The 14,793-nt window shown below is 52.5% G+C and overlaps 4 protein-coding genes across 4 annotated transcripts; all 4 read right to left on the reverse strand.

The window, feature by feature from the left end:
- Positions 1 to 643: 643 nt before the first annotated feature.
- On the reverse strand, positions 644 to 3,616 carry K452DRAFT_303246 (uncharacterized protein; the record flags this gene model as incomplete). Its single annotated transcript, XM_033542703.1, has 3 exons — positions 644 to 801; positions 868 to 3,058; positions 3,113 to 3,616. The coding sequence occupies 3 exons, from the start codon at positions 3,614 to 3,616 to the stop codon at positions 644 to 646; spliced, it is 2,853 nt and encodes a 950-aa protein (XP_033391568.1).
- A 1,990-nt stretch (positions 3,617 to 5,606) lies between these two features.
- K452DRAFT_303247 (uncharacterized protein) lies at positions 5,607 to 7,024 on the reverse strand (the record flags this gene model as incomplete). The annotated part of the gene is made up of 3 exons (XM_033542704.1): positions 5,607 to 6,181; positions 6,240 to 6,575; positions 6,634 to 7,024. 3 exons carry the CDS (start codon positions 7,022 to 7,024, stop codon positions 5,607 to 5,609), a joined length of 1,302 nt encoding a protein of 433 aa, XP_033391569.1.
- A 1,032-nt stretch (positions 7,025 to 8,056) lies between these two features.
- On the reverse strand, positions 8,057 to 8,812 carry K452DRAFT_158650 (uncharacterized protein). The gene has a single exon (XM_033535628.1). The coding sequence runs from the start codon at positions 8,620 to 8,622 to the stop codon at positions 8,155 to 8,157; it is 468 nt and encodes a 155-aa protein (XP_033391570.1). The 5' UTR covers positions 8,623 to 8,812; the 3' UTR covers positions 8,057 to 8,154.
- A 5,057-nt stretch (positions 8,813 to 13,869) lies between these two features.
- Positions 13,870 to 14,278, reverse strand: K452DRAFT_158663 (uncharacterized protein). Its single transcript, XM_033535629.1, has one exon. The coding sequence runs from the start codon at positions 14,174 to 14,176 to the stop codon at positions 13,946 to 13,948; it is 231 nt and encodes a 76-aa protein (XP_033391571.1). The 5' UTR covers positions 14,177 to 14,278; the 3' UTR covers positions 13,870 to 13,945.
- Positions 14,279 to 14,793: the final 515 nt, after the last annotated feature.

Below are 14,793 nucleotides of genomic sequence, written 5' to 3' on the forward strand. Positions count from 1 at the left end.
GTTAACGTCAATTCCGCGTGGTATAGACAGAAATGTCCATCAGCGTGTGCTTTCCTCCCTGCCTCTGTTGACGGTGTTTTCATACATAGAGGACGCCTCGTTCACTGCCTCGCCGCATGTTTTACTTTTTACCACCTTGGCTTGTCGTAGTAGCCCGTTTTCTTCGTTCTTCTCCTTCTCTTCCTCTTCCTCTTCTCTTCTTCCTATTCATCGTCTTCTCTTATTTCCTCCGTCATGTGTCCCTGTTTGCCTTTCGTCGTGTGTTCCCAAGGCCAGATCCAGAAACGGCAGGACGGCACGCTCAGTACCATGGGCACCATCCGACATGGCAGATGCGGTCGATCATGATTTCGCTGACCTTGCTCGTGCCTACGCTCATGCTCACGCACACGCACACGCACACACACGTAACCTCCGCGTAATGGGGCCGCATCCCAATGCGGAACGACATCCCGAACGATAACACATCCACAATGACACATATTGGGGGCCGAGTAAAACCGTGACCCCTGCGCCCCGCATGTCTCGTACGGGTAACGGAACACAGGTCCCGTAGGCAGCAGTCCGTGGCAGTAACCAGCATTCAACAGCCGGTAGTCGCTCATCAATCACCAGCCTGATGATATCAGGCCGGGCGTCCGGCTCAACCGTTAGCCTTGGCGCCAGCCTTGGTATTGCTCTGGTCAAAGTAAAGACTGATGCCGTTGTCGAGGGCTTTGATGCTTAGTGGCTTAACGAAGAACTCGTTCGCTCCGGCTGCGAATGAGCTGGCTTTGTCTTCAGGAGAATCCTGGCCGGTGACTGTAGGCGCGCAAAGCGCGGATTAGCTCACTATTGCAGATGTCAGTAGGGAAAGGAAATACATACTGATGAAGACAACTGCCTTGTGCCTATGCGGGGCGAGCTCCACCTCGAGGCTGCGAATCGTGGCAGTGGCCTCGACGCCATCGCAGTTCGGCATTTGCAGGTCCATGAGGATGAGGTTGATGGGCTGCGCCTTGGCAGCACAGGCCTTGAACTGCGCAATGGCCTCATTGCCATCCGCCGCCATGGCGTACGGAATCTTACGCTTCTCACAGTACATGCGCATAATGCGCATGTTGATGATGTTGTCGTCGACGATAAGCGCGCTGGGTGCCTCGTGGATACGCGCCGTCTTGGTGAAGAGGTCACAAATCTCCTCGACGGGTGGTGGGGGCACGCACTTGCGGGGCTGGTTGATAGGGGGGAGCGAAAGTAGCGTCGGACACATCTCGTCGACTTGTTTGAGGATCGAGTTAAGATGGTCGGAATTAAAAGGGCCGTTGAAGAAAAGCAGTTTGTTGTATCCGTCCGGTACGCGCAAATGAGCCATGGTTTTCCTGCCTGGTACTAGGCAGATGGCGACTGCGCTCGGGTCCACTAGGGCGAGAGAACGCTGGAATTCGCTTTCGTCTTCGGTAAAACTGATGATGTTCAGGGAGTCATACGACTTGGAAGAGTGCTCGTAACCGCGATGCTGGAGGAAGCTCATGAAGTGCCGGACCAGTGGCGCGGCGTCTCGGCCCGTAGGAATCTCGTGGAAATGCCTAGGAATCCCGTGCAACGCCGTTGAGTCCAAATGTGGCAGGGGCTTGCTTGGGCACGCAAAGCCAGGGTTATGAAATTCCGCACGGAAGTGCGAGCCCTTGCCGAGCTCCGAGGAGACTAGGAAAACGGTGCCGTCCAAGGCCGTTGCTATCTTCGATGCGATCGTCAAGCCGAGACCCACTCCCCGAGAGTGTGAGTCGCCCTTTTCGTACGCGTCGAAAATACGGTGTTGGTCTTCTTTGCTGATACCAGTGCCCGTGTCCTTGACATCAAACTGTAAGACCGAGTAGTTATCGCTTGCCGAAGTCTCGACGAGGACGCTACCGTGTGAGGTTGACTGGATGGCGTTTAAAATTAAAGATTGGAGGCACTCTTTAAGGAGTGCAATGTCGGTCGTAATGATACTGCATTCAACACTCAGTCTGTTGTCGAACAGCACCGAGGTATTAACTATTTCGTCTTCCGGTAGCATTTGCGAAATATCTCTGAGTATGTCCGATTCGAGGCGCGTCAGTTCATAAAGCGTCGCCGTCCTCACAGAACGACTCGATTCAGCCCATTGGTTAAGCATAAGCATGTTGTTGACCGTCGACATTAGTTCGCGGCCGGAGTTTTGTATCGCCTGAAGATACAATTGTGCGGTTCGCATCGACTGCTCCCTCTCGTCCGATCCGACGGCAGCAGAATGGTTAAGGGAACCAAGTTCTTCGCCAAGTAACTCAACGGATCCAAGAATACCGTGGATAGGCGTCCGGAGTTGGTGGGTAATTCCTCTGAGAAAGGTCTCCTTTGCCTTGAGTGCCTCAGCCAACAAATATTCTTGGTAGATGTTGCAGTAGATTTGAGCGCAACTCTCCACAAACCAGGCATCTACATCGTCAAATACAAACTGCACATCCCGAGATGCAACCACTAGGTATCGGTTATATGGTGCCCTGCTGCATTTTCCAAAAACAGCGCGAACAGATTGTCTGGACGTAAGCTTCTGGTGGTTGTGCGTAAGAATCAAAAGCTCCAGGTATTCGGAGTCTTCCCAAAGCCCATCTTCCACTTGCGAGAGCGCCACGGGGAGACGGTTCTCCACGTGAAGAGTACCGGCGTCTACGTCTTGGAAAGAAATCTGCGCCTCCGGATAGATTTTCGAGACTACCATTTTAACCAACTTTTCGACGTTTGCAGAAGTCGCTTGGGCCTTTGCTTTCGAGAGCAGATCGCCCATAATTTGACGTTGGCGTTGGCGGCTCATTCGGCATTGGTTGACGATCTCGGCGGTAAGGATGTCGGCGAATCGAGCAAGAGCAGATTGTTTTTCTGGCGGCAGTTCGATCGGCGCATTAGCAGCAACGCACAAGGAGCCAAGGGAGATTTTTTGGCCATCCTCCGTCTCGTACCGGAGCGCGGCACCAGCGTAACTTTGCAGGCCACCCTCTACCACGTGCGGAGAATGGCGAAAGCGCCAATCCTCGCTCATGCTGGGCAAAACTAAAACCTAGTAGTTGTGAGTAGAGAGCCCTCGGCTCTACCTGTAGACGGCACCACTTACACCGGACTCTTGGTTGATGGTGTGAGAGCATGTGCTCTCTCTCCTTGGCAAGACTGCCAGCGGCAGGCCATCCGTTACCAGGCGCATGTAAACATCATTGTCCAAGATACCCATGATGACAAACTCCCACCCAATGTAACCTCGCACCAGGTTTACTATGCCTTGTAGCTTCTGAAGCAGCTCCGTGTCCTGAGTTATGCCTCTCGTGTAGTACCACAGCATTGTCAGGCGCAACCGCTCGTTCCGGGCCAGAACGGGGAAGAGGTATCGGTTCGCAAATTTGGGCGGCTTGGGCGGCAGCGGAGAAGAGACGGGCGTTGACGGGCCCTCGAGGTAGACGGAATTGGCGGCGTCGTCGTCGTAGGGTGCGAGGGGCTGGTTGGCATGCTCTCGGTCGAAGATGGGTTCGACATTGCTAGGGCGCGCGGGTAGGTTATGGTGCTCGCGCCGCTTATAGATGCCATCCGACCTTGGGAAGTAGGTGGTCGGACGGCGCGCTGTCATTGCTGGAGGGTGACTGTCAGGCAGTCGTCGCTATGAACGGGATTGCGCATAGGTTTTGCTTCAAACGAAGACGTCTCTCGCCCTTGTTATTGCCGCTAATGAAGGCAGAGGTTCCAGGGAGCGTGCTGATGTTAAAGTGAGCTGACTGTAGAGCGTGCTCAGGTCTAGGCCAGCCTGAAGGCGCCGTGAAGGCTGAGGTTGGCTTCTGTCCTTAACGCGGTTCTAGAAACTGTCTGTCAACGGTCGGTGGTCCGGGCAAAGTGTGACGGAGCGACGCGTAGACAAAGCTGATGTTCGCCCTCGGCTGTCGGAGCATCAGTCCGCCCTACTAACCCTCACCCACCAATATCTGGAAATCATAGACCATTCAATATCACTGCGCTTCCCGTTTCCAACCATTATTGACATGCTTCATTCCTGCTGCATTCCGATCTTTGGTGCACGTCGTTAGTCTAACGCTCGTCTGGCGACTATGCTCCTAGCTCCATATCCCCTTCTCACTAGCCAAATTTCTGAGCTTTTCCGCCACACGATCGCCGCTGCATCCGGGCTCTCTCAAGGATCGGACGGAAGGGAACATGGATTCACCGCATCAGGCACTTCAGGCCTCCTAAAAATGCGCCCCTTTCTCCTCCTGAACCACCATCCCTACCCATCCCCTACCCAATTAGGCAGTCCCTGACCATCTAGACATGAGCAACTGCAGCAATTCGGAGCCGGCGCACCCGCACACTCCGGACACGGGTGCGAGCGGTGCCGTTGTGGCGCTGAGCGTACCGGCAGGGGTCCAACAACCCCCTCTACCGCGCGCTGTGGTAGGCCCCCTCGCACGCCTCGCTCACCATCGTGTTGTGCAGTAACAACAGTGCGCCCATCGCACACGAGTGCCGCTGCCGTCTCCAGCAACCGATGATCCGCCGCGGCAACGGCAACGGCAGCGGACTACGGCCGTAACGCTCTGGGTGCGAGCAAACCTCGGAAATCGAACGGACCCGCATCGCTGGGCGCTCCCGGCTGCCGATCCGGACCGGGGCAGGCGAAGCGAGGGCTTCGGGGGTCTGCGTGCTCGATGTAACTTTATTGAGACGTCCAAGTCTGGAGAGTAGTGGGCCTGAGCAGTTGTAATCTCCGTGGATGCTGATGACATGGAGAACGTTTGTTCCGCGCCGTGATGGAAGATGCGTTGCTGCTGACGCGGTGCCAGATGTATGAAGTGAGGAGTGGAATGATGTTGTTGTGGCTCCTGAGATTGGGATGAACCTAGTTAAGGGTTTACGCAGTTGTCATTTGTGAAGAACCGGGATTCCCCTGCTATAGCTGCTATAATTATTTGATCGAACAAGGGAGAGGGTGCGAGGATACACCATGGTGAGGCATATGCGGTGGTAAGTCGCACGGTTCGGAAATAAAGGCTGCAAAATTCGAATGTGTGCTCGGAATCGGAAGTCAATCTCCACTCCCGCCTGGAAGAACAGTGCTGAAAGTGTACTGCCACCATTGATAAAAGGTATTCGTTCGATGATATGGAGTATCGGCTTGGGATGTCTGCGTATTTATAGTCAACCCTGAAGAAATGCCAAGCCCGGAAAGGCCTCACTAGATGAAGGACGGAAAGTAGTAATAATATTTAAACAAGCAAGATAACACTGAAAGATAACACTGAAAGCTCACCCTTATTGATATGCAAATTGAATACTGTACAAGGAATTCCTCTGGCGTCTCTCGCAAATACGCGGAGGAATGTTGAATACGCGCAAACGCATCGTCCGGCTTCCCCGGAGGTTGAATTTAAGCCAATGACCACAAAACTCCTTGAATGCGCATAGAAGAGGCCGTTCAATCATGGACGCCCTCAAAATGCGGCTATGTCCCTAAACGAAACACTTTGTCTCTGATGATGCTGTAATACTTGGACTGATTTTTTTGCAGCCGTGTTTGTCGTTATCCCTTTTGGGCGTCATACGTGAAAACACACTGTTGCGAATTGGCCTCAATAGCGCTGATACGGGTTTCCCGCGTTATTCTCTTCTTCGACTGCTCCTAATGACACTTGCCCGGGAAACCAGTTTGCGGCAAATGGTTGTGCGGGTCCAGGAGGCGTGCTTATTGGAGCCGATGTCATGTAAGGTTGCCATCCCTGGGGAGCGCTGAACGGAAATGTCGACGCGGGCCGAATGTTTGGATTCATCGGTGCTGACGAAACGTCCATGCTTGAGCGTAGCCCACCCTGCTGTATAGGCATGGTGTTGGCGTGTTGGAAGCGATAGTCTGGGTGCATGCCGTCAGGGCCACTGAAGGACATTGATCTTGCTACCCCAGGCCATATGTTTTCATCCTGTAGTTGTTGTGGGTTTCCTAGATTTGGCGGAAGACCGTGGGTCTGTTGCATCGGGTTGGGTGCGTCGTCGAAAAACGCCGAGGACATGGAAGTACCAGGAGCTGACCAGTACGCGATTGATGAGCCGTCCGAGTTGGCATCCGATGAAGTCCGCGCTGCATAGTCGGAAGACCACGCTCCGACATCAAACGAGGGAGAGTAGTTGAAAGAGCTTGTTTGTGGGATGACTTCTTCAGTTGTTAGCCTAGCGCTTGCAATTCTGTGCAACGCGGTCTTGCCACCTACCACCATTTTGTGATTTCATGTCAACATGGCTGTCGAATTCGGTCGAGACGCCGTAGCTGGGAGGTTGGTCGCCGCTTGGTAGTTGCTGGTACGAGCTATACTCTTCGACTTGTTCATGGCCAGAGGCAGTCGACGCGCGAGGAGAAGACGAGTTAGACGTCGAGGTAACAGCAGAGACGCTGCCCCGTTTTGCGTTTTGTGACCGCGAGTCCCCGGATGGTTGCTGCTCGACCGGATAGAAGTTGCATTCCTTCTTCAGCCTAATGCAGTTGGAACAGCGCCCTTGGGCGTCTTCGGGCGCTATTAAACATCTTATCTTCCTTCGTCGGCAATGACCTGCGGCGAGTCAGCAATCGGATGGTGTCAGTATAGACGCTAGGTGGGTTGCACGTACCGCAAGCGACCGAGGTTCGATGGTATCCTAACTTGTTGCGTCGCTTTTCCGAATTGGGCGAGATTTGACCAGAATCCGCAAAGCCCAGAGCGCGCATATGAGGAGTCGAAGAGGACCGCTTGATTACAAGCGGCGGTTTTCCTTTGGAGGGCCTTCGTTTCTTTGCTGTCTGGTCGTCTGAGGCAGTGATGGGGTAAGCTCGAGCGCCGCGAGTGTGGTCAGATCCGTCGACGCTGTCGAAAAGCGGTTGGGCAAACGGCTGTGCGACCCCGATACCTGAAACCGGGACGGAAGGGATATATGACATGCCGTGCTGCGATCCCAGATCGCCGTACATTCCAGCTTTATCCTGGCGACGCGCTTCCGAGTGCTCCAACAGCAGAACCGCCATAGACTGAACGGGTTAATTGCCACACCAGCTATGTCTAGAGCTTGGATGCGGAGAGGAGGGTTCCTGGGAGAATGCTTTGTCCGGGAAATTTTGAGACGTGTGTCGAAAGGGAAGAAAGCCTGGAGCTCAGGTCATAAGGGGACGTTATCAGGGACAAGGTGCCCGGAAGCCATCCACGGCGTTGGAGCTAGTTCAGTTGAAAAGCCGCCAAAGGGCAGCGAGCGGGGGCGGAAGTCCAGGCGCAAGAGGCTAGGAAATACAGGTGCTTTGACCAATAGATGGGGACGTTATGCTGGGGGCTTTTCGCATGATGTGCTATTATTGTGTGCGAGCAGAGAGACAGCCATTGGTAATGCGTACGTCAGCTGGGTCATGCCAGCCAGCAATTTCCACTTCATCGTCGAGCAGTGCGCAGGTAAGCTTAAAGTCGCAAGCAATCTTTGATGGTGTGGCGACTGCTCCAGTCTCTGGCTAGGAGAGGCTGTCCGGAACTCGATTGGACCGGAGGGGAAGAGCTTTGGCTGATCATGACTGGCAATTGGCAGGGGCAGGCGCTGTGACATATCCTGGTCTCTCGGTGGCGGCCGCTGATGTGCGGAATGGTTAGTCGATGCGGCGTCGTCCAGGGTTGGACTTCCTGACTTGATGGAGCTCGTCACGGAACATCCCTTTCGCCGGTCCCACAGGCGTATTGTTGCGGCTGCACCTCCGACGCCTGTGGCAGGCCTCTCTCACTGCCCTCCCCCATTCCGCGGCGATGGCCGGATCGCCACCTTCTCAGCGCAGCGAAGAAAAAAAAGATGGGCCCGGCCTGCGGCGCAGCTCGTCCTGGTTGGACCGCCCGTTGGCGCTGCTGCAACGCGACACAGCGTCAGGGCCACGAGCCTGAGGCGCCCCTTCTTTTGCTTTTTCCGCTCCAATCTCCCCAGCTGACCGAGCAGAGCACCGAGGAGAACGGCGAAGGCTTCGGTATCGGTTCGTCTTCTCCACACTGTTCATCTCGCCGGCGCAGTGATCGCCCGCTTGGCTTGTTGAGGCATGACCTGGCGCCGTTAGCTCGCCTGCCAGGAGCGACCCTAGAGTACGGAGTGGCTGCCGGCTGTGTTGAACCTATGGTGTTCGCCGGCTGATTAGGGTGGGGGCGCTCTGGCTGTCGATGTCGTCTTCTCAGCTACTGCGTGGTGGGGTTCTGGCTCTGGTCCCAACGGCGATGCAACCTTGGCTGCTGATCGCCCAGATAGGGGGGCCATCGCAATCGCGGTCAGGGTCCCAATCGCCGGTGATCCACGAGATCGCGCCTCGAGGGCCTGTCTCACTGTCACTCCGGCACGTTCTCGCGAGCGAACTGACGACTGCGGTTCATCAATTTTCGCAGATCGATCCAGCGACAGCCTGCCATTAGTCCCATGTCCACGACGGCGGCCTCTGTGCTCCCGTGCGTTCCTGCAGGATTGGATCCCGCCACCCGTTCTTGGTAAACATTGTCTGTGTCCCCGGTAAAGCGCGCGTCCAGAGCATAACCTGGCCCGAGCAGCTGCACATCCCTCGAAGTTACATGGCACCAGAAATCGAAAACCTGGGGCCTGGCGTCGCTGCATGGAGCGCGTCTCCTCGGCCTGCTCCTCGAATGTCCCATTAGGGCCCTGGTGCTTCTATTCCCGGATTCCCGCTGCTGCGGAAATAAATTAAGGACTGCTTTCCCCGAAGACGGCTGGGCTAAACCTGAGATCTGAGTGTTCCAAGGACCTCTTTCACCCGCCAATTTCTCCGTACGGAGACGACGGACTTAATCAGCTCGCTAGTGCCCTCAGAGCGGTGAAACGTCATGAACCCTGCAGCACCGAGTGGTGTGACTGCGTGCTGGGTCCTGGGCCCGTTCTCGTACCACTCACCCAGCTCCATCTTTGCCATCATCCAGGGGCCTTATCCCAGGTTTGTGGATCTGAACGGACATTCCGAGGCTCCTTTGGCCATGAATTATGTCAAGTTGGAAAAGCAAAGGAACAGGAGGGGTCTGAACGTGCGCAACCCTACTTTCCACGGCCACAAAACCAGTCGATATCCCTGCCGGCCCACGAGTTCATTGACGGGCACAATTACACGCACAACGAGCCTACGACAGGGTATTCCCTGGGGATTCCCCTGAAAGGTTCCAAGTCTAGAGCTAGCAAGATGAGACAAGGCATGACAAGGATTCTGCATAAGGCAAACGCTCATCGTGTTGCCTTGTAAATCCGAGGCCAGATGACCTTTTGCAGAAGATGCAGAAGCATTGTGACGAAGCTCAAAGTGATCACAATGGGCGATCATTGACCATGACTGGAAATCCCCGATGGTCTGGGTCGATCGTAAGCTAGTCGCGACCACATTGGCGTAGCAACAATGTGGGTATATATATCCATTCGAAGGTGCTGATTCCGGAGTTGCAGATGCGCGATAATCCCAGTTACGTTGTGCCTGTACTCCGGTGAGACCGATACTGATTCATTGTGTCTGCGAAAATCGCACTACTGTCACCAGTGGATACGTTGGCTCATCAACATCAAGTATTCGGCCAAGATGCGGGTCTGTATCGCGTCATTGACTTACAACTAGTAGCAGCAGTGATTCGGAGATGAAAGTCACTTGCTCGGTTCTAGGCTGGCTTTATTCCGTTGCAGCTTCGTGGCCTTTGAAAAGTTACTCGCCTGCTAATGACGACTGGAGCAATATGTACCTGTCCCGAAGCTTCCACGATGGCTGTTTTTCGGAATCGAGTCGTCAGTCGGTTGCGCACTGTGACTGGAAATATGCTAGCCATCATCACAATACGGCCCTTCACAATTCTCCCCTTACTCTAACCACCACTACGGCTACAGATCTTGACATCCATTCGCCAACTCACTGAGTCAGGTCTTATGAGGTTTGATTTTGTTATATCTCAACCTAGAGGTCTCGAACTAAGTCTCCAGGTTCTCAAAACCCTTGCTTTCATACGGCAACAGTCTTCACCACTAGGTGAACAAGAGAGCTTATTGCAGTTATACATAAGTCTAAACTCTGATCATCCACAAGTTTACCGGCCTTCGGTCACCACGTACATTGCAAGACCTACTAGAACCTGCTCCCACCAAATCTAGTCGTCAAGTTGAAGGCTTCATTAACAATATTAGTCAAACTCCGTAATCTAACACCATACTTGTTCCTAGAAAGCTACTCTGGCACTTAGACGAGGAATCTCTTCCAAACAATACATCGCCTGTCATGCCCATTTCCCTTCCAGATCAAACTACACGATATCTTCCAGAAGATACGGACCGCTATCGACGAATCAGTTCAGTATTTCGAGGAAGAACCAACTACATTACCCGACAGTATCACTCGGCGTACCAGAGTCTCAACTCGAAAATCTGTGCAAGCTACCTCAGAAGGCCCTGCTCCAGACTGAGTACCGTTTATTAAATTTCACAACAATGCATCAAAACAGAAATGTTCCATCCCAGCTATTGCACATCGCCACAGCATCTTTGATCCCAGTGTAGATGCTGAATGGCAGAGCCTCGGAAACATAGTATACTGGCTTCTGATTCGTCAAAATGACCTGCGAACTCAAGGTACCTAGCACGGCACTTTGAATGAATAGTGGACCAATCCTCCACATCACTAGAACATGGTTTGGGCTTTTCACGTTTGCATCGCTTAATACGAGACTCACTCAACCACTTAGGCTCCTTCCTATTCCTTTGGCTTTTAATGCAAGCTTAATTCCGACTTTGGCTTCTCACTATTTTTCAGTTCTCAACTTCTGTATCAATCACTCGACATCTATCATGCACGGAGCACACTAAGTAGCACTAGCACTATTGGAAATCTCCGGTAGTCTTGCGAACCCACTTATCTTCTTCCCTCAAACTCTCCTGTGAAGTTTCCACTTGACTCGTACAGCAGCTAGGCAACCTGACGGAGCATCGCTAAACCAAGTTCCGAACGATTTAGCTTTGTCCACTTTCACGATGCGGACGTTGAGATATCCGAGCACTCAGAGTGTGCCGATCCTCAACCACCCGGAGGCGAAATTCCACCATACATTCGTATCGAACGGCAATGCGGACGAGGTCCTTATGCCGTCAGAACATGATTATCCCCGGTTATCGTCCTAACTGTTCATGCAACCACACACGGACCATACGTAGTTCAACTGGGCCTCGAACGTTGTGGTGGCCTCTCGTATGTATGTATGTGTTCCGAGCTCCGGTTGACGGAGCTAGTTCCCGACAATTGAGCGCCGGGCCGCAGACCGCGGCGCATTGCAAGACAGCCGAAGAGTCCGTTGCGGGCTAAAGCTTTGGCGTCGCTCAGATCATTTAACGGCATCGCGCCCGACATCTGCACTAAAAGAACCGAAAGGTTAAATCCATAGCTCTATGCCAAGAAATACGGGCGCGACCTACTTCATTTATCACGCCAAGACTGGCCAATCCCAGCTGTTGGTTGACATCGAGGCTGGGCACTGTCAATCTGTTACCGTACTTGAGTACCGTCGGCTCGAGCTCCCGGGGCTCCTTGACTGTTCCGTCAGCCCCTCTACCCACTTGCATCCCAAGATGGCAAGTCTTGACGGTACCAGATGCGGAGGGAAATTGCGAAACTTGGTTTGTTTTAAACTCCAGTCGAAGGTAGATATGCGTTGTTCTCAAGGTGCGACCGACTCTAATCAGGCCAAAAAGGCCACCAGCAACTGCTCCTCCAGGCGAGCTCCAACTGCTTCATGCCTACAATATTTCTGCGGCATTAACCGTGATTTAGCTCAATCCTATCAGATGGAGCTCGATTAGCTTCAAGCAAAGATATCTCCTGGAGTCTGAGCGCTCGCAAAACAAAACCAATGATCGTCCGAGGCGGGCCCCCAATGAAACGTACATCCGTGCGCTACCGCGTTGCTCATTATGCAACAAAAGCAAAAGGATCTGATATGTCGATTCATGCTTGTTACATCAGCAAAGAAATATGCGGAGAAGTCAGGGATAGGGAACACCACGGGAAACAACTGCCGCCACTCATCATTAACCGAGGCCGTCCTTACCATAAGGCGTATGATCGGAGCGGCTAGCAGCATCATCGCTGCTATAATATACATGCTATTATATCCGACTGCCAGAGTTAGACGATGACGGGGTCAGCAGTATCTCTCGAACTCCTACCGATTGGTGTGTATCCGGCATTCACGGTCATTTTCCTGCTTTCGCTTGTCTCGGAGCTCTGAGATTTTTAGCAAGCTACGGAGCACCACGTAGCAAACGGATATCAATGTGCGTGGACTCCGTAGTTAGCATCAGACCCATCAGCCACTGGGGGCTCGAAATGACAAGCGGGGAAGACTCACTGAAAAGGAAAGAGGCCGATCACTGTAAGTCTGGATTCTCATCGTCTTCGCGCTCGTCTACACAATCATCCGTGTTCTAGAACGGCACCATAAACACGCGTTCTACGCGCAAGACAACAGATAGTAAGGAGTATACTACGTACACTCCGCGCGGATTGCACGACAATCAAAGTCGAACCGACCATCATATTGACGAAGTCGTTGAGGTACTGGGCATTCTTCGCGCCATGGTCAGCTAAGGGATGACAAGGGATACAGCACGCAATAACCAACTTGGAATGGCTTATGGCCCCCAAAAGATGATTCGTCCCCGCATCAGTTGAACGGGCACTAGTTGATTACCTGCCTGAAAAATGTCAGGCCGTTCATGCTACACGTAGTATAGTAACGCTTCCGACTGTTCACCATGCTCTAAGATAGGACCAAACCTATTAGAGACTAGCATTAAGAGCACTCTCCAAGGGGCAGAACCTGGATGACTCAGCCGTGTCGTCTTCAACCTACACAGACACTAGAAGGGACAATGTCCACTACACGATAGCTTATTTCAACGATCTTCGTTCAAATTCCAAATAGGACGAAAACATTTTACATCATTAGATCCAATACTGTCTAAAGACCGTTTTACACAGCACTCCAGGTATTGATCTGTTTACGTGACTCGCTATTAACGTCCTGGACGCATGAGCGAGCCTGATCCCTCAGCGAGCGCACCAATCAGATGGGCTCCCTAAAGGCAGTGATTTGGCGGAGATTTACGTGTTTTGATGTCAGCGAGAGGATCACCCATCGCACGAAGACGCAGACTGATTGGTGCGCTCGCTGATGGATCAGGCTCGCTCATGCGTCCAGGACGTTATAGTCTCGTAGAGTCCAACTCGAGTAACTATGCTGACTTTCCAACACAAGCAGCAAGCCACTCAAAAATCTTCGAAGCTACAAGCGGAGACAGAAACAGCAACCTCTTCTAGCAAGCAGCGCTCTTTAAACACGGGAATAAGAATAATAATTATAATTATGTTAGCAGAGAGTTGATAGAAAGGATGTCTCCGTGGAAGGATGTTTCGACAATACTAATTTGTTTCTAGGTTTATAACTTAGCACCCGAAAAGCTATATCAATTATACTTAATCGGAGCGGCAGCCATGATTAAGGGTCATGCAATTATCCATATCACGGTTTACTGGCAATAGCTATTTATCGACAATCCAGGTAATTCTCAGCTCCTACCCGGAGGATGTTGAAAAATCACATGGTAAACCGACGAATCGCTTCCTCGCTTTCCACTAGAGGCATGTTCCCGGAAAAATCCTATATGCTCGTGCATCAAAACTGTGACTCTTATTTATTATACCTCCTTCCTACTACATACAAATATCTCCACAGCACTAGCGCTCAAAGTTGTTGATACACTGGCATCCGAGGTCTCCGAGGACCACATACCCGAGCATCCGAGAGCCGACAAGCACGCCGGCGCGCCACACTGCAATAGCAGGGAAGTCTGTTCTCACCGCAACGCCATCCATGGCAAAAGGCATCGGAGTGGACGAGTTTGCCTCCTAGCCTTTCCCCCCTTCAAATTTTTTTTTTTTTCCTTCTGTCGACCCATGTTCTACGATAGAAGCTTTTGGCAGTCTAGACTTCGGAGTAGGCGACTCAACTAGCCAACGATCCTGTCTGCATCGAACTTTCCTTCTACGCTGGTCTACTCTAATCAACAGCCAGAGCAATCCTGCTAATTCACTTGCTCTTCTTCGGAATAGCCGCGCAAACCTCTCGGAGAACAACATCCTCCAGCCAAATCATCAATCAGCCTCAAGCAGCCCCAACGATTAGCTCGAAGCTAGCAATACTAGCGTTCCCCGTCACGATAACTAAGCCTCAAAGCCGCCTCCAACCGTAGGCTCGGTTCACGCTGCCCCGAGGGCGCATCACGAGACATCTATCGCGTCACCCTGCTTGACGCGGGGTAACGTTCTGACTAGAATAGACCTATGACTAGTTCAAGCCTAATTCGTAGCGCAGAGCCTCGAGGTTGTGGAGGGTCTAGACCACTGCGTCACTCGGAGTTGGACAGATGTGGAGCTTCTACTTTGAGTAGAAGCGACTTCGTCATACAAACACCACACCAGGACCTCGTGATACCTGCGTACTCGGACCCACTTTATACATCCACAAAGTAATAATCTCGCCATGAGGTCACATAGTGCTGAGACTGTAGGTGCGAACGGTATACTAAATCCCCAGCCCACAAATCCTTCGATCCCCCGCATTGCGAGAAGCCTTAAGCTACTGGGTTGCCTGCAGAAAGTGATGACCTCGAACCGAAACGGCCAAACTGGGATAATCGGGTCAGGTCAAGGGTAGGGTCATAATCCTGAAGCTTTGAGAATTAGATCTGCATGGT

The sequence above is a fragment of the Aplosporella prunicola genome (assembly GCF_010093885.1).
Source record: "Aplosporella prunicola CBS 121167 unplaced genomic scaffold K452scaffold_75, whole genome shotgun sequence".
Taxonomy (NCBI): Eukaryota; Fungi; Ascomycota; class Dothideomycetes; order Botryosphaeriales; family Aplosporellaceae; genus Aplosporella; species Aplosporella prunicola.

Bases quoted from the DNA above. Each gene is read 5' to 3' on its own strand.
- K452DRAFT_158650 (XM_033535628.1), bottom strand. From the start codon at position 8,622: ATGCAGCGACGCCAGGCCCCAGGTTTTCGATTTCTGGTGCCATGTAAC.
- K452DRAFT_158663 (XM_033535629.1), bottom strand. From the start codon at position 14,176: ATGTTGTTCTCCGAGAGGTTTGCGCGGCTATTCCGAAGAAGAGCAAGT.